Source organism: Melanotaenia boesemani, chromosome 19 (assembly GCF_017639745.1).
Source record: "Melanotaenia boesemani isolate fMelBoe1 chromosome 19, fMelBoe1.pri, whole genome shotgun sequence".
Lineage (NCBI taxonomy): Eukaryota > Metazoa > Chordata > Actinopteri > Atheriniformes > Melanotaeniidae > Melanotaenia > Melanotaenia boesemani.
This window is the reverse complement of record NC_055700.1, coordinates 19960814-19988626: the sequence shown is the minus strand read 5'-3', so window position 1 is coordinate 19988626 and position 27813 is coordinate 19960814. Positions and strand designations below refer to the sequence as shown.

At 37.7% G+C, this 27813-nt stretch overlaps 2 protein-coding genes across 2 annotated transcripts in view; one reads left to right on the top strand and one right to left on the bottom strand.

The window, feature by feature from the left end:
- grin3a (glutamate receptor, ionotropic, N-methyl-D-aspartate 3A) overlaps positions 1–27813 on the top strand; it is a 70506-nt gene that overhangs the window by 17147 nt on the left and 25546 nt on the right. The window contains exons 3-5 of the mRNA XM_041970625.1: positions 9834–10503; positions 12658–13041; positions 13407–13552. Coding sequence (XP_041826559.1) covers positions 9834–10503; positions 12658–13041; positions 13407–13552 — 1200 coding nt within the window. The remainder of the gene's footprint in view (positions 1–9833; positions 10504–12657; positions 13042–13406; positions 13553–27813) is intronic.
- Positions 20753–26390, bottom strand: LOC121630361. Its single transcript, XM_041970627.1, has 4 exons — positions 26117–26390; positions 24752–24907; positions 24378–24470; positions 20753–22742 (listed from the first exon to the last, which is right to left on the bottom strand). The coding sequence occupies exons 1-4, from the start codon at positions 26225–26227 to the stop codon at positions 22431–22433; spliced, it is 672 nt and encodes a 223-aa protein (XP_041826561.1). The 5' UTR covers positions 26228–26390; the 3' UTR covers positions 20753–22430.

Here is a 27813-nt window from a genome sequence, read left to right as displayed (position 1 = left end):
TGGTTGCAATCTCCCCTTCCACCACATCCGAAAGGTGCTGTACTGGACTGAGATCTGGAGTACAGTGAACTCATTTTCAGGTTTAAGAAACTATATGGAGATGATTTATGATGATTTTTTTTTTTTTTTTTTTTGACATGCTGCATTATCCTGCTGATCTGTAGATGGGTACACTTTGGTCATAAAGGGATGTACATGGTCAGCACCATACTCAAGCTGGCTGAGATATATAAACAATATTTAAAAGAAAAATAGTCCACCAAAGCATTACACCACCAAAAGCCTAAACTACTGATACAAGGTGGGAGGGATCCATGTTTTTGTGTTGCTTACTTCAAATTCTGGCCCTACCATCTGAATGTCACAGCTGAAATCAAGAGGCAATAGTTTAACTTGGGTTTTCCTGAGTTTTTCCTTCTTTTATCTCCAATTTTGGAGAGCCTGTGTAAATGGTAGTCTCAGTTTCATGTTCTGAGCTGACAGGAATTGTACCAGGTGTGGTCTTCTGCTGCTGTAACCCATCTACTCCAAAGTTCGACATGTGTTCAGAGATAATTTTCTACATAACTTGGTTGTAAAAGGTGGTTATTTGAGTTACTGTGTTGATTTTCTATCATCTCCAAACAGTCTGCCATTTTCCCTTTAACATTAACAAGACATTTTGATCCAGACACTGATCTTTTTTGCTTTTTTAGACCATTCTCTGTAAACCCTAGAGGTGGTTGTAAATGGAAATCCCAGCAGATTTGCAGTTTTCTAAAATCTTCTCTTTTCTTTGTTCTGGTGAGTTTGAACTTCATCAAGTTATCTTCACCATGTCTATGAGTCTAAATGCATTAAGTGGCTGATTAGCTATTTGTGTTAACAAGCAATTGCACTTTGAACCTAATAAAGTGGCCGGTGTGTGTACACAGTCAAAGAAAAGCAGGGAAATATGTGCAGACTGACACTGGCTTACACACAAACACACAAAAAGGACAAACAGGGGACCAAAACAACCAGACACACAAGCGAGGGGGAAAACAGATGAGAAACAAAGGAGGGAACAAAGGGGAGGGATGACAATTGTGTTTTGTAATAGACTGCCAAGCTCTGAACATGATCACATTTTTGTTTCATCAAAGCTTTTTACTTCATTTTGCTCCAACGCACATCAAAGGTTTACAGTGATAACAGAGACTGATTTGTCACTCAAAATTTGAAGTCATTAAAAAAATAAAAAAAAAGAAAGAAACAATGCGCCATTAATCTCAGGCAGAGCAAGGAAAAACAGGCCTCCCAATTCCAGGCAGCAACCACTGAAGATGTCAGCTGAAATGACAAATGACTCTGGCATTTATTTACAGCTGACTCATAACAGAAATACAACCACTCAGAATCATCTTAAGCACTTGTTGGTTTTGTAAATGATATGATAAATTATGTTTTTTTTTCCAGACACAAAGTCAGTAAATGTACACACATATAAGTCAGTTTGGAAGACTTGCCCCTTTTGTTGCAGTTACACTTGTTGGAAAAAGTTGGGTTCAGGAAGTACATTTACTCAGCAGTGGTTCAGTTTTGGCTGTTTATGAATGATGTGTGAATTATACTGTTATAATAAATAAATGCATTGAATTATTTTGAAAGTTAAATGGAAAGAAAGAATATGAATGTGTTACCAAAGGCAACGCAAGACAAGGCAAGTTAAAAGAAAGCATTGAAAAGTAGTAAAAGGCAGCAACAAATAGCAAACATCTAAATAATATCACAATAAAATCATTAATTAATCTGGAGTTATTAAAAGCAAGATAAATTGAAAGTTACTGAGCAGATTTCATGCATAGGCGCATGAGAAAAGAAATGTTTTTAACCTGGATTTAAAAATGTCTACATTTGGTGAAAGCTTAATCTCCACTGGCAGTTTGTTCCACTTGTTTGCAGCAGAACAGCTAAATGCTGCTTCTCCATGTTTAGTCTGGACTCTGGTCTGGACTAGTTGACCAGAGTCTTTGGATCTAAAAGCTCTGCTAGGTTTATATTCTCTGAACATATCACAGATGTATTCTGGACCTAAACCGTTCTGGGATTTGTAAATGATCAGAAGGGTTTTAAAATCATTTCTGTGACTGACTGGAAGCCAGTGTAAAGAATTCAAAACTGGTGTGATGTGTTAAGGGGTTATCTTGTAGCCTGAGGGCTGCCGGTTTCAAGTCAAGCTCATGTTGAGGTGTCTCTGAGCAAGACACCGAACCCCTAATTGCTGCTGATGGGTCGTGGTTGAATGCCTTGTATGGCAGCTTCTGCCATCAGTGTGTGAATGTGTGTGTGAATGGGTGAATGTGATGTATAAATACAGACCATTTGCCATTTTCCAATATAAAAACAGCTAGAAGGACATTCGAGTCTTTAGACTTTATATGAGGTATTGCAATTAATAAATGATTTCATGTCAAACTCACAACCAGATGAAACATCAGTGAAGTAGTTGACATTTATCATGTCACTGCAGTGGTTGCTCCAAACACTGACACAGTGAGTCTATTGGACTGCAGTCGTCTGGTGAGAAAGATAAACCAGACTTTAACAAGACCTTTCAGTACTGACTGTATTATAGTGGAAATAAGACAAATAAAAGAAATGACAAAAAAAAATTCAATAAAACAAAGATGACATTTGTTATTATGCTCTGTGGGGATGGCTTGTCTTTCTCAAAGGCAAGAGGTGGAAATTTACAGTGTTTCTAAAGCAGATTTTATATAAATCTGTGAATTGTTCTTCAGATTAGTAGCCACTACGGAAATACCTTTTACTGCCTTTGTGTTGAAATATCACCATTACACTGCTTTTAGATTGATGATGAACATATTTTCTTGTGATATCACTTCTATAAAAAATGGAGTCAGTTTGCTTGCATGCGATCAAGTTCTGTAATTTGCACACTTAACGGTCAACACAATTGCATAGTTGTTGATAAATTCAGTTTTCTCTGATTAAATCTCATGTCTTGGCAAACATGCGGAAGTTACTGTAACAAAGTGCCCTTAACTAAAAAAAAAGTGCTGAAGAGCAGCTTGAACAAAGAGAAAAGATGTCAGCCCCGTGTACAAACTGCTAACATTGCACTCTAATTAAACATATCCAAGATTTAAGAGAAAGGTATGATCCACAAAACCCCCAGCTTTACAACCCACAGAAGCTGTTGCCAACGTCATGATAACACACAACACACACTTCTATGTCCCACATTAACACCACCTAAATGATATTAGGAAGGTGGTGTTAATGTTACTGCTGATTGATGTTTAATCTTTCCAAAAGATAACTAGAAAATGGGAAAAATACAGAGTAGTCATAAGACAGATTAGAGATTTTTATACGTTAAGCAGATACAGAAATACATTTCAGAGGTATGAACAGACAGGATACAGTCAGAGCACATGTCACCGGGTTATCTTTGTCGGTCTATTCACTTTTTTGTGCTCACCAGAGACAATCCCTCTTGATACAAAGAGGTTTAGAGAGAAGCACGTCGATCAAAGGAAGGTATAGTACCCTGATGTGCCAGCTTTATGATCCATAAAGAAAGAAAATGCTATATGATAAATGTCTCTTCTCCGAGGCATGTCTTACCCGAGCCAATGTCAGTGAAACTCTCTGCTTCTGCTTCAGGTAGGATTGGTTTAACAAGAAGGAATACCCTTAGCAGACACTTATTCTGCTAAAAAGGTAGTCACATTTACTTATTTCTGTATTTTGATTTCAAAAGCAAAGTGTAATTTTTAAAAAAAACATGAATATTGAATATTTTTTAGCTTACATAAGATAAAAATCAAAGGGCATTTCATTTGTCTTGCTTGGGCAATGATGTTAACATGATCACAACTTTGTAGTTACATCCTTTTTGGTGCTTGAAATCTTTTCAAGTTGACGTATGAGGCAAGAACACAAGGCAGGCCTGACATTGAGTTAGTGTTGCTTTGAAAGGATGTGATTCATCCAGGCGTCATAAGCTTAAAATACCATCAAGACTCCTCTGCTTCAAATGTCATCATTTTGCCGTTCTATTTGGTGGAAATGAATCATGTCGCATTGTATGAAAGTAAAACCTTCGTTTTTAATTTAGCCTATAGGAGGTAATGCAGAAGCTTCAGACGTAGAGGAGAGCAAGGCTGTATTTGACAGTCAGTGACCCTGCAAAGACCAAGGACTTTTCCTCGGACCTGTTCTGCATCCTGGACAGTGTTTTGTCTTTCTTTTCATTCATCATCAGGACAAACTTTTGTAGGAACAAAACTCTCACATGTTTTGACTTATATTGTCAGGTAGTTACTTTTAAAAAACAAGGCATCTCTTCGTGTGAAAGTGAAAAACTTCAAAATTGTATATTTTTTAAGTTTAATGTAGATTTTCATGCTTGCTGTTTTTATTTTGCATACTTTAAATTCATGAAAATGTCATAACTACATGGAATGACACACCTTGAATGCCTCAGTGTAAATACTTGTACACAATGGTAACACATACAATTTTAAAATCCATAACTTTAAAGGTATGTTTTTTCTAGATATATTCTTCTTTTTTTCCATGTCTTTGTGCCAGAAGACTTGGCTTCAGTGGCACTTCAATTTCATCCGGTCTATATTCTGAAGGTTTTCACAGAGGGGTTTGTTCATGTATCATTCATGACATTTTATTCCTTTTCTTGCTGTTAACAGCATTTTTCCCAAGTGGGTGCTTAAAAAAAGAAGAAGAAAGAAAATGAAATGAAAAACAAAAATCTCTTTAAACTTTTGGCTTGAAAATAAACACTTAATCCTCAGCTTGGATTTCTGTTCTGGAAATGTGTCACATATTTTAGTAATTTAGTATTTTCTGTTAAAGCAGTACCATACAAGTTTAAAACTTAAAAATGTTGGTGCCTTTGACTTATTTTGATGCCCAATTGACATGCATTATGCACATTTCTGGGGCTGTTATTGCCCTGCAGAGTCCTGGGGCTGAGAAACCAAACTTCACAACTTTGTGTTCCAGCCTGGAGTTGTGCCACTTTAATATCAATTCAGCTAATGTAATCTAGATGCCTGTGAGACTGTCAGCAGAGGCAGATGTTTTAGATCCATTTTAAGCCAAAACAGCTCTGTTTTGAGTAAATAAATGTTATGGAATTTGGTAAAAATGCACTAGATTAGTATCACTTTTTCACAGATAAAAAGGCATTTTATAGTTACAGCTTTATTAAGCCAGGATAGAGCATACTTGTTAGCTCATTCCATTAATTTAGTCAGTTTTGATCTGTATTACTACTTGAATTTATGAAGGTTTTGACCCACATCTCCCTTTTATTCTTTATTTTTTATTTACTTTCCATTGAGTTAGACTTAGAGCAGACTAAGAAAATAACTAATAGAAAGGTAACTGACGCACTCAGGAAGATCATGAATAAAAAGCCTTTGTTGAATCATGGCTAATCTAATATAAACATGTCCATGCCAACACATTTCACCTTAAAAGGCCTTCATCAGGGCAAATGGCAAAATGTTTGTCAGTCAGCTCATTTCATGTTTAAATAGACAACAGCAGCTTCTCTGTGTGGGCAGGTAGGCGATCACATGGTATGTATGACCTTCCAATCACAAAGTCAAAGATTCGTTAAAAGAAAATTTTCACTGCATGATTAAACAAGATTTAAGAAACATATATGTATACATACATTTCAACAAGTGTATCTTAGACACAGGTATTTTTTTTCTAAGAGACCACAGAGCTATCAGTTAAACAGCAACCCATTACAAAAAGGGAGAAAAACCTAGTTTTCTCCATTTAAACCTGGGTAATGTGTAGCTTCCAATATGTAGATTCAAAAGGACTCTCTTTGTAAGAGTCTTTTGAGCCTGTCTCCACCTCTGATTGAGTTTTCAATGTGCTCTATCCCTGATATCATCAACAAATTACAACTGCTATGATTAGCGTCTTTATAATTAACAGCTATAGGATATTGTAGGTTGCCAGTTCTTATTTCAAGTTTATGTTCGGCCAGTCTTGCTTTCAGTTTGCGCTTTGTTGTCAGCAAGGTAGAGTGGTCACTATGTAGCCTGAGGGTTGCCGGTTCGATCCTCGGCCAAGTCAGTTCATGTCAAGGTGTCCTTGGACAAGACACCGAACCCCTAATTGCTCCTGATGGGTCGTGGTTGAGCGCCTTGCATGGCAGCTTCCGCCATCAGTGTGTGAATGTGTGTGTGAATGAGTGAATGTGATGTATAAATACAGGCTATTTGCCATTTTCCAATATAAAAACAGCCACAAGGACATTCATGTCTTTAGACTTCATATGAGGTATTGCAATTAATAAATGACTTTATGTCAAACTCACAACCAGATGAAACATCAGTGAAGTAGTTGACATTTATCAAGTCACTGCAGCAGTTACAATGTCCACATTGTCCACAAGCCAAGTTTTTGTTGTATAGGGACGAGATGACTTTAAACTAGTTAATCGTTTAAGGTTGGAGCTTTTCTAAAACTAATCGTTGGAGAATCTGGGAGAGCTTCCCTAAGAACACCGTTACTTTTCAATATGTCCCAATTTCTTTTTACAATTTGTTTAATTTGATTTGCTTCATTGCTATACTATGTCACAAAATATACTAAATATCAGCTGTCGCTGATTGTCTGTTTAAACATGAACTGAGCTGACTGTCAAACATTTTGCCATTTGCCCTGACGAAGGCCTTTTAGGCTGAAACGTGTTGGCATGTTTTTATTAGATTAGCCATGATACAATAAAGGTTTTTATTCATCATCTTCCTGAGTGCCTCAGTTACCTTTCTATGAGTTTTAGCTGAATCCCTGAATTGAAAAGCACCAGAGGAATATATATTTTTTTAATATATACCCAAGTAGCACTCCATGCATTTTATTTTTTTCATTGATAAGAAAACAACTACTTTCACTTCTTAAACACTGGCACACCACAAGCCACATTCACACACACATACACACACATTACAGTGTGTGGAAAAGGCTTTGGCAGTGGCTTTTTTTTCACACACATTCACACACCAGAGAACAAATAAGAGACAAAGTGGGGCTCAGTACCTTCACTGAAGATAGTTTGAGCTGTTTTCTCAGGAAGTTGGGCATCAGACTTTTCTTCCTCCTGAACTATAACTGCCCGCCCGCTTACTGTATGAATTTTAAGTAAAAAAAAATCTAACAAAGGAAAAAGTCAAATTTACACTTGAGTAAATGTACATAAATTTTTCCACTGCAAATGAGTAAAAGACTTTTTTCAGAACAGAACAAATGATGTCCTTGCTGTCATAATTGCTTCTGTCAGACACCGAACATTATCTATGTCCATTTCCTGGTTTTATTTCCAAAACATCCACAGTCAGCACAGACAGAGCAGTCCTGTGGGGGTGTCATTTTAACTACTGTAAGTGGTTCTGAGTGTGGCAGCAATGAGTGTGGCTAATCAGGATCAAGCTTAGCTGTAACAAGTATTAAACAGCCATCTGTGGGTTTTGTTTTGCTACTTGGATTAATCTCACTTCATTCAGATTAGAAAATTTAAACTCTCTGAAAATATAACAGATGTCTATATTACACAAATTAACTAATGTGGCATATGACCTTTTAATAATATGTAAGGTTTCCCTTTGACCATGCGACAGCCTGATGTGTCAGGAATGTGAAAAAGCATACCACTTCCATTGTGTGCAGAAAAGAAAAGACACTCCACAGGTAGCTTATCATCTCCAAATAAAGTGAGACACTGACCTTCAAACAAAGTGGTTGAGTTGTCAGGTTAGCTTAAAGCCTGGTAAGATGTAGGAAAGTTGACATGATGTTGGAAAAGGGACTCTTTTCTACTGAGCAAGGTGACAATTTTGGAAAAGGTCACATCAACTACATCATTACCTCCTGCAGGTATGTCCAAGAGGTGTGCATCAACCAGAACAGAATGGATGTCTGCATTCCTTTTTACACCTAAACATATCCATTCCACTAGAAAAGTGTATGCCTGGTTTTTTTGTGTGAGGGTGCTCTACTCTGGTATCTGACACTCTCAGGCAGTCAGCGGCATGGCTCAGTGAAAGAGATGGCTTAATCACTGGAGCGTGGTCAGTCTTATGCTGTCACACACTCGCTCACACACACACATAAACACACTCTATTAAGCTGCTGAGGCCACCACGATAATACACCTCTCCAGTGTTGGTTCTACACCATTAAAGAGGGGTTTTTAAAGAAACTATCCTCGAGTGGCTCCTAATTTTACACTGAGCACAAAAAAACACCAAATATAAAGAACCTAAGGTAATTGGATATGGGTCACAGTGACCAAAAAGGCAAATCACAAGAAAGTTTCTTTGACAGCTTTATATTTTCCAGATAACTTTTTAGTTTTCATGCTATGTTCTTTAAGAATGAACAGAAAAAAAAACAGATTGTTTGGCTTTCAGCATCAAAAAGAAGCTATATTAATGGGTAACAGGCTAGGATTTTACAGGACTATTTAAAATAAACATTTGCACAGTAAGTGGGTTTATACTTTCTGCTTTTTTTGACAATGGTATGTTTGATACTGTTTTACACCATGATGTGAGGTTCAGATCTGATTTTAAGATTTCATTCAAATGATGTTTTATTTAAAGTCTGTATGTTTAACTTTTTCCCACTACCCAAGTGTCACGTATGTTTGGTCAGGAGGAGTCCAAGTGTGTCAGAAATAAATGCAGCAATTACCCCTAAACCATCACATGCAAGGTTTCTCTGGATGGTAACATAACATTATTACCATAACATGGAAAATGTTAATGAGAGTGTACGCACCAAAAGAAAGTATTTATTTATGCGCTTTTATGTGATGTTTTGTGCAGCTGAATAAATAATTTTAAGGTCCAACAAGGCAGTAGGCTTTGGTAGTAGCACAACAACGAAGTCAATATTAAGAAAAGAAGTGAAAAACAGAATTAGTAAAGTTTGGACTTGAGCACATGTTTGGAGGTTGAGTGTACATTTTCTTCTTCTTTCACATTCATGTAGATCTGCCTTAAAATCCCAAAAGTTTTTTTTTCTTGTTTTTTTTTACATTTAATATCAGTGAAAACTTCCTTCTATGGGTAATAACTGCAGAGGTACTGAAGGGATACTCAAATCAACACGGATGACTGTCGGATTTGATAATTGACTCAAACTTAGGATAAAATCATCAATCAACGTAGACATTTCACAGCTTATTACACATTTGAACAATTATGTATGAATTTAATATAATTAATATTAATATTTTTAGACAATGATAAATTAACTGGTAGCCTAGATTAGCTTTTTTTTTTTTTTTTTTTTGACAATACATTTATTTCCCTGACAGCATGAAATGAATTAATGACCACAATGAATCCCATCACATTATTTCATTAGTAGAACAATAGAAACAGACTTTATATTGCTGCTGTTCATTGTACTGAAACAGTAAAATTAAGTAAGATTGCAAGTTTCTCCTTTTCAAACCATATAACAGTCTACTAGAGATATTAAGTATACCATGATACAGGATTTAGGGCTGGAGTTATTTGCATTTTATTTGACAAGTTCAGAATCCGGGTTTGCTCAAATTTTACTTATTAGTGTGTGTCACTGTTTAAATCATAAAACATACAGCCAACTGTGTTTTGCTGATTTAATCCTTTCACTGTGTGTTAAAATGTATGCTGTGGAAATATAAAATGTTGTTTCCTGTAACTTATCTGTCCTTTTTGCTTCTCATCCTTTTTCTATTCCACCCCTCACTCCCTCCATTCCTTCTGATAATCCTTGTTTTTCTTCTTCCTCCTGATTCTCCTCAGATTTCTGGCCAACACTTCATTTGAAGGCCAAAGTGGTTTTATAGCCAAGGAAAGTCACAGTCAGAACATCATCTCAGAGGCCCATCATTACATCTGGTCCCTCCAGCTGGACCCCTTAGGCCAGCCAACCTGGACCCGCTTGGGACGCTGGCGCAGAGGGAGAGTTCTGATGGACCAGCGGGCCTGGCCAAGTCATCCAGGGTCTGGAGGCGGAGGAGACTGGCGTCGATCCACGAGATTGCACATGAGAGTGGTGACACTGGTGGAGCACCCATTTGTATTTACCCGTGAAGTGGACGGGGATGGGATGTGTCCTGCAGGGCAGCTGTGTTTGGATCCACTCACCAATGAATCTTCAGTTTTGGAAGGACTTTTCCAGAATCTTGGAGGACCTAATGGATCTGTTCCCACAAACTTAAAAAAATGTTGCTATGGTTACTGCATTGATCTGTTGGAGAAGCTGGCAGAGGACTTAGGCTTTAGTTTTGACCTCTATATTGTTGGCGATGGAAAGTATGGGGGCTTCAAGAACGGTCGCTGGACAGGATTGGTCGGTGATTTGCTAAGTGGTGCAGCTCACCTGGCAGTAACATCTTTTAGCATTAATTCAGCCCGGAGCCAAGTGATTGACTTCACCTCACCCTTCTTCTCTACCAGCCTGGGAATTCTGGTCAGTAATGCCTTTCTGGCATTTTCTGTTTTACTTATTAGTTTCCTTTCTTTTTTCCCTCCACTTATTGCTTCTCATTTCTGTCACTCCATGGCCCATCTCTCTTTGCTGTGTGTCATTGACCTCACCTCAACTCTCTCCGTTTGGTATGCTGGTAATCACTATCAGCATGGCAGACTTTTATTACTGCAGGTACTACATTATTGGATTCTAGCAATTCCATGTCAGGGGTTGAACTGGTGAGTGCACAGCTTTGTGGGGTGACCCTATTACTACAATTACTATAGCTTGTCTCACCAGCTGACAGACATAGTGATGCTAGTAATCGTTCTCTCCTCTGTTCCTCATAGATTGCCACTGCAGAGGTAGATGTTCTGCTTTATTTAAAGCAAATGTCTTTTCTAATTTATGTTTTGTTTTTTTTTGTTTTTTTTTTCTCTCTCACTTCTCTTACCGATTTCACTATACCACCTCTAAAAACAACTGGGTTACAAACTTTTACGATTTTCACTAGGTAACAGGAACAATTGTTTCTCAATTCTTTATGAAGTCATCATTACTCTAATAAATCTGCATGTTCACTGTGTGAACCCGAGCTGCTTATTGTAGTATGCGTCAATGTCAAATTAATTTCTACAGCACGTTTAACACAACAAGGTTGACCAAAGTGCTTTACAACAATGACAAGGCCCAACAAAACATTGAAGCAAACATGTACAAGAAAATGACTAAAACAGGTCAAAGAGACACCAAAATAAAAACATGAAAACCAAATGACACTGAGCTTAAATTAAAAGGCAAAGTAAAATAAAGAAAGTCAGACTGTAATGACTCTGCAGTGGGAATATTGTGTGGCAGGTTCTTCAAGATGTATAGATTAAATAAGGTCCCAAACTTTTCTGCTTCCCGTTATTGTTAAATACACTGATGAGCCCAAAGAAAACCATCTTTAGTTTTAATTACTTAAGTACTCAATTAATGTAGCATCATTTCAACAAGCCAACGCAGTGTCACAGTATTTATTGGAATGTAAATCTTGTATTGATGAGGTGGATCACTGCGTAAAGTTTTGTGCAGTGCCATGATAAGAAAAGCTGTTAAAGCAGGGATCTCAAACTCCTGTTCTTGAGGGCCACTGTCCTGCAGGTTGTAAATGTAAGTTAACGGCTCCAACTCACCTAAATCAAATCAAATTGATCCAACAGCCTGTTGTTAACTTCTGCACAACAATAATGAGATTGAATTAGATTTCTATAGCGCTTTTTAAGACACCCAAACTGCTTCACAGGGAATCTGTTATTCATTAATGTCACATTCATGCTTGGTAATGGTAACCTGCCTTCGGCAGACTGATAGAAACTTGTCAGCCAATCTGTGCCAACAACCTCTCTGACCATCACAAAACATTCATGCACCAGCAATGCCAACACTGGAGCAAAGGAAGGTGAACTATCTTGCCCAAGGACACAATGGCAGATTGTTCAGGATAGAACAGGATTTCTCCAGCCAACCTTCCAGGTTTAGGACAGCCTGAGCCACTGCTGACCTTATGATTCATTAATTTGAATCAGGTGTGTTGAAGCCAGGAAACAGACTGGCCCTCGAGAACTGGAGTTTGAGATTCCTGGACAAGTCTGGACATGGCGATAGCCAATCCATGTTTATAGATTATTCTTTCTGATCTCTGAACGAACTTATCACAATTTGAGTTCAATAAATGCGTACAGTACAGTAGTTTATTGTTTATTCAGGTAGTCAGCTGTCTTTGTGGACACATTTTGCTGCAGTTTTTTTTTTTTTTTGGGGGGGGGGGTCTCATTGATTAGTGGTTTTCTTCAGACTACACAATGATTCACTCTCCATCCTCCTACTTTCACTGGTGAACATTAACAGAATTTGACTTCACCAAACATTGATTTTTCATCACAATTATTAATTTCTTCCAGCCACATTTCCAGTCAAAGATGATGGTTCACAGCTATTCTTTTGGGATTTATTAGTACATTGGACAGTTCCTAATCAAATTTTAGTAGCTCATGGAATCCATTAGATTTTTTTTTTTTTTTTCCAGTTTTTGCCAGTCATTGTAGTATACGTCCTTGTTTCTGCTGTCAGTTTTAAACATTTTCTAATCCTGTGCCCACTCCTGCCCAGGTTCGTACTCGTGACACAGCTGCACCCATCGGAGCCTTCATGTGGCCTCTCCACTGGTCCATGTGGCTCGGTATCTTTGTCTCCCTCCATGTCACTGCTGTCTTCCTCACCTTGTACGAGTGGCACAGCCCGTTTGGAATGACACCACGTGGACGTAACCGGGACCGAGTATTCTCTTTCTCTTCAGCTCTTAACGTCTGCTACGCTATTCTCTTTGGGAGAACGGTGGCCATCAAGCCCCCAAAGTGCTGGACTGGGCGTCTGCTGATGAACCTTTGGGCCATCTTCTGTCTGTTCTGTCTGTCCACGTACACTGCTAACCTGGCTGCTGTCATGGTTGGGGAGAAAACCTATGAGCAGCTGTCAGGGATACATGATCCAAAGGTACAAAAGGCACGCAGTTGCAACAAATAACTACAGTTAAGTCCAGAAAACTTGCTCATGTAGTTAGATTAAGAGGGTTTTCAAAAGTTTGAATCTTTTTTCTGCAGTAAAATTTGAGAAAAATTTTCTTTCTAATGCACTACTTTTCTTTTAAAGACCAACTCAGCAAATTTATTATCTCAAAAGTGTAAGGGTAATTGGAGTAAGGAAACCATTTTTTGCCAGTTCACTGAACTATAATAATGCAGCAATTCTAAGGGTCAGAACCTCAAAAAAAAAAAAAAAAAAATCATCAAGAACTAAAGAAGATAAAAAAACAGAATGGCAAAAAAGTTATTCATAGTGTAAAATCTTCCTCTCTGCAGCTGCACCATCCCTCTCAGGGGTTCCGTTTTGCTACAGTGAGAGAGAGCAGCGCAGAGGACTACGTCAAGAAGAGTTTCCCCGAGATGCACGAGTACATGAGAAGATACAACGTCCCGGCAACTCCAGATGGCATACATAATCTTAAGTAAGGCAATAAGATACATACAAACTACATACTCTGCAAACACAGGAAGTTAAGTAACCTTGTATCAGTAGTCTTTACAGATGCAGGTTATGCTGTCACCTCGATATTAAACTGGATGAGCTATCCCCAGAAACTCTATTGGTAAGAAAAAAAAGAAAGAAAACACATCAATGCCTTAGGGAAGTCGACATTTTTTTTTTAAAAAAAAGGAGAAAAAAATCATCCCTGCTGTCACTCCCCACCACAAGCTGTCCTGTTCACATTCAGATCCTACCCTCCTCTTTACCCTGCCACTGCTGTCATCCTAAGCTGCTTCAACATTCAACTGGCATCCCTGCAGAGCATAGCAGAATAAAGTGTGAACAGGCAGCTGGAATACAGGCCTTGGCAAGGACACAATTTCAAAGGATGAAACAAGATTTTATTTTATTACATATTTATTTATTTTCTAACTGAGCTTACTAAATACTGATTAGAGGGTTGAAGGATGAATGTCACCTTTTAAAAATGACAACTTGGTAACAAGACAGCAAGTGTGATGCAGAACAACCCTCTGTATTGAGGTTTACTGCACCAGGCAGCAGGTATTTTTCATTTAGGTTTTTTAAAGATGGATAAAATATCTGCAGTTGGAAGTGAAGCCAGAGCAAAAACACCTCAAAGTGCAGTATGACTGATGGCCACTAGGCCTTAAACATTTCTGAGTGTAAAGCTTTGATTCGATAAAATGCCAGCTTCTTAATACCACAGTCATTATGGTTTCATTAGCTGACTTACAGGTGGTCATTTTGAAAATTATTTTATCATTCATTGCTTTTGAATCATCAGTTAAATACATTTTGTCCAAATGTTTTTATATTGTTACCCTTGAGCTCCAGCCTCTTTTCCAAATATGGCAATGCAACTTTATCCAGGATGATGGCAATAAAATGCTAAACTTAAGACCTATGAATGGGGGTTCACAGGATAAAATTCAATGTCATAGTAGCTTTGTCCATGTTTTTATTTAAAGTTTCTGTTCATATGTTATTAAAACCTGAAACTGAATTTAAGTTAACCATATTAGTTAAGATAGTAAAAGCAGAAGGATTAACTTTTTTTTTTTAACATTCAACACACTGCAGCTAAAAAGTAGAACACACAGATGTCACAGGAAAACATACGCAACAAAACAATTAATCACTCTGCCGAACGTGTTGTAATGCATTCACAGTCAGCAGGGCTTGAATTACACCGGGGCTTTCGGGGGAGCCTCATTTTGGGGCGTGCATAAACATACATATTTGTGCACAAAGTGGGGTCAAAAATATGGTTATATCTGCTAACTACTGCATGCAGCTTGTTTTATTAGTAAAAAGGGACAAAGTGTTTTTTGACAAGCACAAAAAGAAGCATTAAGTGGTCATTGCTTTGACTCTGACAGCACAACACAAACAGTGCTGCTGTCCTGGCTGCTGAAGCAAACGGAAGGGATCACATGTGTAGTTTGTAAAATGTAATTCATTAAATAAAGGAATAAACCCACAATGCTGACAAATTAATGCCATTCTTCTTTTAAAAATATATATCTGGAGCCTTTTGAAAAACATTAAATGCAACCTGAGGGTGGACAATTTTAGAGCTTCACCTTAGAGCATCAGCTGAATGTCTTCAGGGGGCTTTTTTCTTTTCAGGGGAGCCAACTTCCCTTAGATGGCCTTTAACTTGAATTCTGATAGTTGTTTTGGTTACGTTGCAGTGTTCTGACTAAAACCTGGAATTCAAACTTTTTGTACAGGATTTTTGTCTTTTTGTATTCTAAGTAAAGGTATTTGCATTTGTTGAAAAACCAGTAGAAATGTCTGGTAAGACCTGGTATGGACCGAAGTCTTTCACCAGTCAGATTTATAAAATTAAATCATAACCAAAAAAAGGAGAAAGTAAAAGTATAAGCCATGGCTATTAATATTTATTGGATGATAAATGCATGTTACAACCCCCCATTTTGCATCAAAAAGTAAATATAATGTATCATCAAAATTAAGCTCTCTGACATTACCAAACATTCAATAAATAGTCAAAATAAATAAATAAATAAAAAGCAATATATTTCCAAGACCTCATTCTGTTTACAAACTGTAAAGTAGAATATATTTTATGTAAGCTGGTCCAGTAAACAGCTGAGCTAAGATGGTAAACTGACGCAGCTTCCAGGCAGGACATTTGGACACTATGCTGAACAGAAGATAAAAAAAAACTGGTTTTATTCTGGTAGATAAAAACTTAAAACTGAAGCTTTAGTTTTTGTGCCAATTGCCCCTGATGTCATTCATAAGGTGGGACTTCAGACATGGCAAGATCCCAGTTACTCAAAATGAGAGCCAGTTTCATTGTGAGTAAGGTGATATTAAGAACCAAAATTCTTAATTCTTCTTTTGTCAGCACTCAGTAAAGTAAATAAACCTTTTCCACAGCAAACTGTCAAAAGTTTGGACACGTTTTCCCATTAAATTTACTGGGAAGGCATGTCCAAACTTTTGACTGGTACTGTTTAAAGGCAGAGGTGTATTAAAAATGGTTGTATTCCACTTTGAAGAAAGTCTTGCTGTTATGTATGCATCCTCAAATTTAAACAAATGTGTTTCCTCTTTCCCTTGTTAATACAAACACCCACATAGTGTTTCTTAATACACATTGGCACTATAAGCAGTCCTTTTTGTATATGTAACAACGCATCAATAACCATATTATTTGCAATGTGGGGTTCAGGGTCTTGCCAATTGCCCACACCTGCGAGAAATGACTCAAGCAACTGGCAAAGGCGGGGCCAAAGGGGTAACTGGTGGGGCATGGGCCCCCACAAAAATAGACAAACTGACCTTTACTTGGGTGAACATTTAGCTCAAGTACAAATTCAGGCAGCATGTAAACTTACATTTATTTTATATAAAGCAACACCACCATGTTCTTGATCACAATAAAGCAGTCATATAGCACCATCTTATTAACTGCCTATTATTAACTTACTTATTTAGCCAACAGATGTGATGACTCTGAAGACAGTTGTTGAGAAAGAAACGTGTGATTTGGCTCAAAACAAGTCAAGTCAAACCTGTACAACAGTGATTGAAGGTATATCATGCAGGATCACCCCAAGTGAACAATTGTTCACTTGGAATAAAAAAAAAAATAAATATAATGTTCTATTTATTTATTTATTTAAACTTGCTTATTCATTCACATTTTTGCTTTACTTTTTACATCAGATGACCACTTTGTACACTTTGTACCACCCCTGACACCTGTAGACCTGAACCACAGCCTCCACATTTTAGGTTATTCAAGTCATTGTTACTAGTTGAAAACATGGAAAATAGTGATGTGTTGTTATTGCTGTTATTTTTTGTTTTGGTTTACTCATTCAGACAACATCTTTACTCCATACTAACATCTCCACTAAGCAATGACATGACCTGTTTATCAGTCAGCTACTGATTAAGGTACAACTAGAACTATAAGATAAGATATAAGGTAACTATAATCCAAGGCCCTGTTTACACAACATTTCCATGCAAAACCCAAATTTGTGCATTGGCATATTTGTAAAAAGAAAAAAAAAGAAAAAAGAAAATAAATATGTGTAATTTTATATACACAACAATGGAGTAAAAACTACCTTCATACATCTGACAACGCATATAGAACTGGAAATGATGTAGTGTGCAAGCCAGCTCTTTTGGGAAATGTCCCGCCCAGTCTTAGAACATTGTCCACTTTGTTGCTCAGAAATTAATAGGAGCACTTAGAAGGAGGGAAAGAGTTTTTAGATATAGCTGCATCCTTTTGGATGAAGAAATAAAACCTATGTCACTTAAAAGTGTGTTTTTGTGCCAGTGAAACTGGGTGATCAGAATTCTGTCTGTTTATTTTTCTCCCATGAATTGATATAGTATATTCTCATAAATTTAGGCAGTTTTTAGACTGCATTGCTTCCTTGTTTTTGCTGCATTAAGAGTTTTGCTTTTGGCCTGGCAGGTGTGTTTGAATTCTTCATAATTTTGCAGAATAACTGCCTGCTTCTTCATGGTAAAGTAGGCTGCTCTGCAGGGTGTCTCTATGTTAGCGATTGGTCAGACGTTACAAACACCACCCCTTTTATGTGAGCGTGCACAGATTTGTACACCCAAAACTGTTACCATGTAAGGGAGAGGCCAAAACGCTGCATTTTACTGTCTGAGTTATCATGTGAACAGGGCCTAAATCAGTCCAAAGAAACCAAATTTCTGTGAGTTTAACAACTGTTTAACAGATGTTTGATAAGTTTGTTTTAAAGCGCTGCGTTGTCATCAGCTTAAGCAAAATATGAATGAATGAATGAATGAATGAATGAAAAATACTTTATTAATCCCAAAGGGAAATTCAATATTGTAGTAGTAGTAATTTTTTAGTAAAACAATCACATTAATTAATTAAGGGCTTTGTTCTTCAGCCTGATAGCTGCTGGAAGGAAGGATCTTCTGTATCTCTCTGTCTTGCATCGGACTTGAACAAGCCTCCCACTGAACACACTCTGTTGTTTCGTCACGGCGTTGTGTAGAGGGTGTGAAGGATCTTCCATTATCTTCGTCAGCTTGTACAGAATTCTTTTTTTGATGATCAATTCCAGCGGCTCCAGAGTTACTCCAAGCACAGAACCGGCTTTCTTGATCAGTTTGTTAATTCTTTTCAAGTCTCTGGTTCTGATGCCGCTGCCCCAGCAGATTGCTGCAAAGCTGATTGCACTTTCAACAACAGACCTGTAGAACATTTGCAACATTTTGGTGCAGACGTTAAAAGATCTCAGCTTCCTTAAGAAGTAGAGTCTGCTCTGACCTTTCTTGTAAATGTACTCAGTGTTGCTTTTCCACTCAAGTCTGTTGTCCAGCTGAACTCCAAGGTACTTGTATTCCTCCACCACCTCCACCTCCTCTCCCATGATGGAAACACTTCTATGTGTGTTCTTGTTCCTCCTGAAGTCAACAATCATCTCCTTTGTTTTCTTGGTATTCAAGATGAGATGATTGTCACCGCACCATTTCACAAACTGACCGACCAGTTCTCTGTACTCTGCTTCTTGTCCATCACTGATACACCCAACAACTGCTGAGTCATCAGAGTATTTCTGCAGATGACAGAACTCAGAGTTGTACTGGAAGTCTGAGGTGTACAGCGTGAATAGAAATGGTGAAAGTACAGTCCCTTGTGGTGTTCCAGTGCAGCTGATCACCATCTCAGACACACAACCTTTCAGTCTCACAAACTGTGGTCTGTTTGTGAGGTAGTCGTAAATCCAGGTGGTTGTGGAGGGATCCACCTGGAATTTCTGCAGCTTCTCACACAGCAGAGCAGGCTGAATCGTATTAAAAGCACTTGAGAAATCAAAGAACATGACCCTCAAAGTGCTGCCTGACTGGTCCAGATGAGAGTGGGCTCTCTGAAGCAGGTATATGATTGCATCTTCAACCCCAAGCCCATTACGGTATGCAAACTGTAATGGGTCCTGAAAGGTGTTCACCTGCTTGCTGAGGTGAGCCAGTAAGAGTCTCTCCAGGACTTTCATGACGTGAGATGTCAGGGCGACTGGTCTGTAGTCTTTTGGTTCAGCTGGTTGTGGTTTTTTAGGCACTGGAACAAGGCAGGATGTTTTCCACAGCACCGGGATTCTTTTCTGGCTCAGGCTGGTGTTGAACAGGTGCTGGAGAATCGGACATAGTTGTTTTGAGCAGGTCTTGAGAACTCTGGGACTGACACCATCTGGACCTGCAGCCTTGTTCTGGTTCAGTTTCAACAGTTGTTGCATGACTTGGTTACAGGAGACAGACAGAGTGGAGGTGGAGGCAGAGGAGGTTTCAGGAAGTCCTGATGTGGAGGGAGATGAGGTTGTGTCCAGGTCCTTGACTGAGCTGCAGGGTGACAGAGTGGAGGTGTGACAGGAAAGCTGTGGGCTCATGGAGGGTGTGTGGCTAGTTGGGGTTGAAGCAGGAGGTGAGCTAAACCTATTGAAGAACATGTTCAGTTCATTCGCTCTGTCCAGACCTCCATCAGTCTGATCCTCCTTTATCCCGAAGCCAGTGATCTTCTTCATTCCTGACCACACATTCCTCACATTGTTTTTCTGAAGCTTACTTTCCAACTTCTTCCTGTAGTCCTCCTTGCACTTCTTCATTTGTGTTTTAAGTTGTTTTTGTGTGGACTTCAATAACTCCCTGTCTCCATCCCTAAAAGCTTTCTTTTTGATGTTCAGCAGCTTTTTCAGGTCACTGGTGATCCAGGGTTTGTTATTGGGGAAGCACCTCACTGTTCTTGTTGGAACGGTGCTGTCCACACAGAAGTTAATATAATCTGTCACACACTCAGTCAAGGCATTGATGTCATCTCCATGAGGTTCACATAGGACGTTCCAGTCTGTAGCCTCGAAGCATCCTCTCAGAGCATCTTCAGCTTCATTAGACCAGGTTCTAATAGCCTTTCTAATGACTGGTTGTTGCTGAACGATGGGCTTGTAGGAGGACCCTCAAGTCTGTTTCTTTCACCCTTCTGTGTGCGTGTCCATTTACTATATAATGTAATAATTTGGGGCAAGCCGACAATGTGTTCATCATCAGACAGCTATTCAGCTTTTCTTCTGGAAATAACAGACATGATATTTATAGATCAAATTTGTTATATATGCTTTATAATCTGAAGAGTTCCCCCAAATCACTTGCTAACACTCAGTATCAAGGAACTGGTGCATTTAACACTGAATAACACCACACCACTATCTATGTATTTATGCCACCTGGAAGTGTTTGTTTTTTCTTTCTCTCTCTCTCTTTATACCGGTTTCCCAAGCAGGTTGATGTGGAGACCACACTCAAAAAAATAATTCATTGGAAGAACTCATTTTAATTGAGGGCAGTTTTTCCATCCAATAAATATATGTAGGGTGAACTCAAACAATCTACATTCATACAATGTAATAAATTTGAGTTAGTCCAACAAATTTTCTTTTAATTGCTTTGAATTGAAATAATTATATATAATAGATGTGAGTGATTTAGGTTAGTTCAACTCAAAATAATGTAATTTAATGGAATTAAATTATTTTCACTTCTTTAGTATAAGTGGTTTATGTTCAACCAACTCAATTAAAATAAATTCAATGGAGGATAAATTATATCAATAATGACATTAAAAACATTTTGGTTTGGTGAACTCAACTTTATTAAAACTTTAATAAAGATGGAAAATGCATTCTTACGTCTCAAAACATTATGCTTTGAATACGTACAATTCAACTGTGAAGTAAGCTATAAAAGTTAAAGTGAGAAAACATCAATGACTATATAAAACTAATGAATTATTCAAAATTTGAAAAAAACAAAAACAAAAAAGAAAACAAAAAAAACACACCATAATTAAATATGTAAATAAATAAAATATTAAAGCAAAATGGAGTATAAAACTCAAAATACATAAAAATGCACATCCTGACAGTTTTAACTTCAATTTGTAACATATAAACCATTTTTCGATAAAATACAGTGCTTAACACTAAAACCAGTTTCACAATACAAGGTTTTAAGCATCTTTTCACATGTCAAAGAAAGGGTCAAGATTTGAAATAAAGTGGACAAAATTAACTGAAAAAACACCAAAGATGTTTTGTAAGACTCCAATAGACTTCACAGTCAATGACCAAACTGTGGTTTGTTTGGTAGGGAAAGAGTTATTAAAATAAATATAACTGAGCTGCCTTCAATGAGTTCAATATCCAGAAACGTATACAAAAATGGAGCGAGAGAAAAAAGCCTAGGACTCAGCAAACCTTTCCTTGCAGACAAGGGCAGAAAAATTCCAAAATTCTCAGAGCTGGTGTGCAGTTTCAACAATAACAAATCAGAAAATCTTATAACCAGACCTTGGCTTTAGTGGTCAATACAATTATAGACATTATTAAAATGTTGTACTATTTCCTAAGAAAAAACTGCTCTATTAAAACCTTTAACAATTTAGGTTGCTATACATGTTCTTTATACTTCTAATTTTTGCCATCTGTCCAAAGCAAATTTCAAGGCACTCCCCAGAAGACAGTATGTACTAAAACGATTACTCCTTTAAAATGGAACATTTGTACCATACAAAAACATATTTGAGTGTTCTGGAGGCTTTTTCTGTAAAAATAAGTCTTGCCAAAAAAGCCACAAAGAAAATTATGGCCAACTTTTAAAACTAATTTTGATTCGAACCAATTCAGATTTCCAAGTGGTGGTACTGAAATACAGAACAAGGAACAGTTTTGCAATCACAAGGAGATAGACTCAGATGTACCATTGAAACCGCTGACACAAATGGTTGGCATCAAAGACGTGAGCTTTTAAAGAGATAAAATGAAAATGGAAAAACAAAGTCTCTTAGACCAGACAAATTACAAATCAATAGAACTCAATCATTACAAATTCAATGTGAAAAAAATGTTTGCACTTTTTTGTGTGTTGCATCATTTTTGGGTCCATTACAGTCCTTGCATCACCAGGTGGCAGGGGCAAAGTAGCTTTAGTTGGGACTAAAAGCAAATGATGGCTACAGTTAAGTGTCACAGTGACTAGTGAGGATGCATAGTTTAAATTTGTCCAAATCTATTGAATCCATTCCACTCTTAAAGTCTGTTCATCCTGCACAAAGATTTAGTTAAGTGCTTTTAAAATGAGAAGAGAAGGCATCCATGAACTGTCTTCAAATAGTGAGATCACTCAGGCAGCAAGTTTAAATTGGAACATGAACACCATTAACCCCAAAGAGTTCTTTTTGTGTGGGATTTGGGTAGGGGGATTAAAATGTTTTTCAGTCCGATATCCATTTCCTCAAGCACAAAGGCCTAAGCAAACAGCTTGATCTTCAGCTGCTGTATTTTTACATTCAGTTTGTGTCCATCCAAGTTCATTATGAGCTTCTGACAAAACTCAAAGGTGTACTTGAGGTCATCTGGAAAACTCAGATCAAGGGCATAAATCAATCCAAACAGTAAGATGAATGCCTTGATGACACTACTGAGGTTGGTCAGGACCTTAACACCTTCGATAACAACACCAACATCCTCTGGCTCCTGAATCCCGTCTCTTCTGATAGTGTAAATACCCATGACTGTGGCTGCAATGCTCCTTGAAATGTCATCCTCAGTGGAAGAGATCTGAAAAACAACAAACTGTAATAAGAAAACAAATCAGGGTTTCCCCCTGAAACCTCGTGCAGGTGGTGCTGGGGCAACTGATTACCGGCCCACCATGTTTTTGTAAAATAAATAAACAAGTTTAAGTTGACAGAATGTGATGTTGTAAGTCATTATTAACAAAATATTTAAACAACTTCTGTTTAACATTTTGGTGGGATCTATAATTGGCCCTCTTTTCCATCTAAAAAAAAAAAAGGTACCATGATACATGCCATTACTTTATAGAAGTGTTTAGAAAACTTTGTCACCACTACAAAATATACATTTTAATAATTTAACTCTGAACTCTGTAGAACTAGTTACAGACAGTTTCTGCAAGATCAAGCAAGGTTACATGTATGGAGGGTTATTTCATATTTTCCAGCCACTAAAGGCATTTAAACCCACCAGTTATTGCATTGTGCTGCACGTTAATACTGGCTCAAAGGTTTCAGTGATTAATAGTCTAGAACATGAAAAACATTAGAGAAGAAACATTTATTGATTGGTTTATTAATTTTAGTCAGTGTAATGAATATAATTGACCATTTAATTTTTGCTTTTGTGTGCTGCATCTCAATGCCTGTGCTATGGTGCAGAGTGCCAATCAGTACGTTGAGTAACCATGCTTCAATGAAGACCCTGGTTGAGGCTCCTTGTGTTTCTCGCTGGCGTTGATTGCGCACAGCTTTTCGTTTTTCTTCTGAGTTTATTGCAGTAAGAACTCTTATTTTCAGTGTGTTCTAGACATTTACAACTGATGCGCACCTCTACAGAAGGAGCGTCCTTCTCATGGCTTGATGTGAAAATAAGCAGAAATTAAACATTTTCTTTGCTGTCGTGCGGCATTTCAGGATTCCACACGGGCTACACCAGTTTTCTTTTTCCTTTCCTGCACAGTGCAACTTTCACAGAATGCACTCTAGTCGCTTTTCCACTTTTTCCACAGCTGAAACCACCTCTGAACCGTGCCACTTTGATGTTTATTGTCGTAGCTCCAGGAAGCTGCTCTAATGACGCGCTAAAGTCCTGTAGCTGAAGCTGGCTAAGCCTCATTTAGCCATGGCCCGGTTAACGTTCACGAGGTTGGCTAATGGCAGCTCTGCTCCTCCAACTAAAAAAAAAAAAAAAAAAAAAGGAGTCCAAGACCCTTTCTCTGTCGCATGTTGCTATTTGGCATAGGTTTTACCAGGAAAAGAGGTGGAGACAGGCAGCAACACCTGACATCATGACCCCCTGCATGTTGTCGTATTGACTACAAGGTGCCGCTATTGTGCTTCAACCAATCTGACCAGAGATGCTGAATAAACCTTTGCTATCACTACTGGTGTAGAAAAGAAAAGCATTTATAAACACATAAACAAATGACGCCTCCACCAGGCTTATAATACACTGGGGGAAACCCAGCTAATACATCTATGAGTTATCTTTTTATCTAACCAAGTTGTCTTTTCCGAAGTAAACCACAATTTATGTCCATCAAAGCCTGATCATTTTAAAGTGACCTCCAGTGTCGGGTATTTAGTACTTTTGAGGTTCTAGACATACTGTGTTCTCATCTAATCAAATATTTTGGTGTGGGATGGGCTCTCTGAAGCTGTAAAATAAACTTACCAAATATTCCTTGAAGAAAGAGTCTGGATCTTCGTTTAAGTAGATCATCAAGCTTTTGAGAATTCTCTCCCTCCTTATGTCAATGTCGTCGCACTAATGCAAGGATGATAGAAACATTTATTCTAAGGCGAGTATGATGACATTTGTATGAGGAATTTTTTTGCATTTAAACATGGCTACTTAAGTAAACTAGAGAGGAAATCAATGGAAGTGCGTAAGGTTGTGTGGATTAACACACCTTTAAAAACAGGTCCTCAGAAACAATTAGTTAACATGCTCAACAAGAGATACTTCCAAGACATTCAATGTACCAAAAAAAAAAAATTAAATAAAAAAAAAAACATTTACATTATGCATCTATTATTTATACTAACCAAATCATTGATTGCCATTGTATTCTTTATCCTTTGCCCTTTCAATCCTCCTTTGGACGTGAAAATCTGTGTCAGCTTGTCTGAAAAGTTATCCAGCTGAGACAGAAATTTTGCTTGGAGTGGCTTGGTAGTGATCCGCATGAACTCTGCATTCACCTGACAAATACATTTTTAAAAAATTAGCCGAGTTAAGTCTATTTATTTTAAGTACATTTCAAAAAACAAATATCTGACAACTTGATTCTAATTTGTAGCTAATTAATTACATAAAAATCCCATTTTCAATAAGTATAGTTTTGTGAGGAATAACATTCAGAACTGTACATTAACATCAATAATATCAAAACACTAAGAATACTAAGAACGGCAAATTCACTTGCTTCATTTTCTTGGAACAGAGCAGGCCACCTGCTCTTGAACTCCTCGATCATGAGCATCAAATGTGGCCCAGTAGTTTTGACAGTTTTACATGACATAAGGGATTACTGGCGCAAAATCGGTACTTAAATCTGACATACATTTAATGAAAGCAACAGCTGCTAAAAGTGAAAGATCGATACAGAGAGGTCCAGCCTTCATCCAGCATGTGGGATGGGAACCAAAAATAACAATTTGACTTGATGTGGTGCACATCTAAAGTTATTAAGAAATGGATTAACTCTGGTACCCTGAAAACACATCAGTGTGCACCATGTACATTAGCAATCACTTCATTGTAGACACTCATTCTGAATAAGGGAGAAAATAATTGCGAGGTTGCTAAATGGCGAGACAATTCACAACGCTCAGCGGTGTGGTCTCTCTGCACTTTACTGAGGCAGCCGAAGCCGCCTGTACATCCCCCGCAGATACCTTCACATATTGCCAATAACGAGCTGTTAAACACACCACTGATAAAATAGAAGAGAACCGAGCCCCCGGATTTCAAACAGGCCGAGTTCACGTGTTTGGTACGCCATACCGAGACTGCAAATGAGCGCTCATATTCAAACTACTATTTGGTCCTCAGCCGTTTTTAACTGGTGCACTGAGCCATTACAGTTCACCTGGATTTCGCTACAACACGCGACGGTGCTTTTATTACAGTTTCTTACAGTAGAGAATGAGGAGCCAAATTGCTCGATTTATAAAATTTTCCTGACTTTGTAAAGTAATCTTTATGTTGCTTGAAAGATGCTAACAATCAGCAACGGGCGGATATTTGCGAGCTAGTCCGCCTTTATTCAAACAGGAAAAATGAAATGCAAGTCACGTTTTTTCCACAATTACGGTAGTAATACAAAGCTACTGTGAACTCACATATTGTGTTTTGCTGATACCATAGTACAAACATTAATTCGGCACAACTTAAAGTTATACACTTACCAGAAACTGATGTATATTTTCAAATGTGGCGGTCCAAAACACTGCTTCAGGTAGAGGCGGAAAAAAACGGAAGAGGAAATGGTTCACGCGAGAGCACTTATACATGCGCATGCGCACGGGGGCGGGCACAAGAACATTTTAAATAATTTTGAGTTAATGAATCTGAGACTGTTTGCTATGAAATCATTTTACTTTACACCAATTAAGTATAAATATAGTAACATTTAACTGTTAAATATAGGTAAATTGGATTAAATCTGAATGTGTCACCTTAAAGAGGGGCTTGAACCAGTTTTTTGAGTGCATGCTGTGGTCATAATAAACATTCAAAACCAAGGTTATGAGCAGCATCCTGCCTCAACTTGTAATAATAAAAACCCACCTATGATTGAAGCACAGAGCAAGGTTTTAGTGTTTTCAAGCACTGTCCTTGAAAAAAGAAAAAAGTGAAACATAAGTAAAGCTTGAAAGAGTCTCTGAAGTATTGGCTGTGGCTTTCAGCGAGGGCATCTTAGAGCTCATTTGTAAAGGTCTTACTGAGAGCAATGTGACTTAAAATCTCACCTCTGTATAACTGACTTGTGGAGAATACAAATAAACTGGCAGAACTTGTAGACAGGCAATGATTATACTGGCAGGTGGCCAGCTGAGGCCCTGAAAGAAATAGACAAGGCCAGCCTGAGAGAAATGTGAGATTCAGACAAGGCGAAAGGTTGGGAGAAGATTGTTGAATCATTTACATCCCACTTTCAGTAAATGTGGTAAGATGCTTTTTAAATAGCTTTGCAAAGCACCTACAAATCCAGAAGATAAACAACTTGCTTTCCATGCATTATTCATTGATTTAAGTTTTACTTTGTCAATTTCTTTTTGTTTATACAGTCAGTGTTTTATCATTTATCGGAGCTTTGATTCTCTGTGAAGGACAATTCAAATGGTTTTCTATTTAATCAGAATCCATGAAATAAAATAGAAGCATAAACAGTTTACTAATACCAAAACAAACTGAATGAAAGCAAATTTCTGTCATTATTTGTTCTCATTGTGTACAGTAAGGTGAGGAAAGTGTCATAAGGACAGAAGTAGAAGGAATTAGTAGCCCAGGATCTCGATGCATGTGTGGCACCATGACTAATAACTCACTGACAAACACACAGATGTGGACATGCCTGGAACTCCATTCATTCTGTCAAGTCTTGTTTGGAGATGATCAGGAGGGATAAAGAAATGTACAATGAAGCACAGCACCTTGGTTGTTTTCTCTGATAGCATTTCAATGTCTTAAGCAGCGAATGAGCCGACTCTCATCTTGTGAGAGAGAAAACAACTAATCTCTAAATATTTCTTTCTTTCTCAAGTCAAATGAGCATTTTCTTTCAACAACCTTAAAGCAGCCATCCATTGCTAAGATGCACATGACTAAAGTTTTTTAAAGTACCAACAACTAAATAAGAATATCTTATAATAACTGATATAATTTTTTTCTATTTTCACTTCACCGTGGCTTAAAACGTTCTAGAGTATTGTACTCATATGGTTTAAAAATGTGCATATCACCAGTGATTTTTCCTTTATAAATACCTGTTTTTGTGTAGAAAAGGGTATACACACAGTATTGATAAACTAAAGTTTATTTAATTTACTGTGTTTTGAAGCAGTAAATGCTATTTTTGCATGTCTAATGTGAAAGACTGATT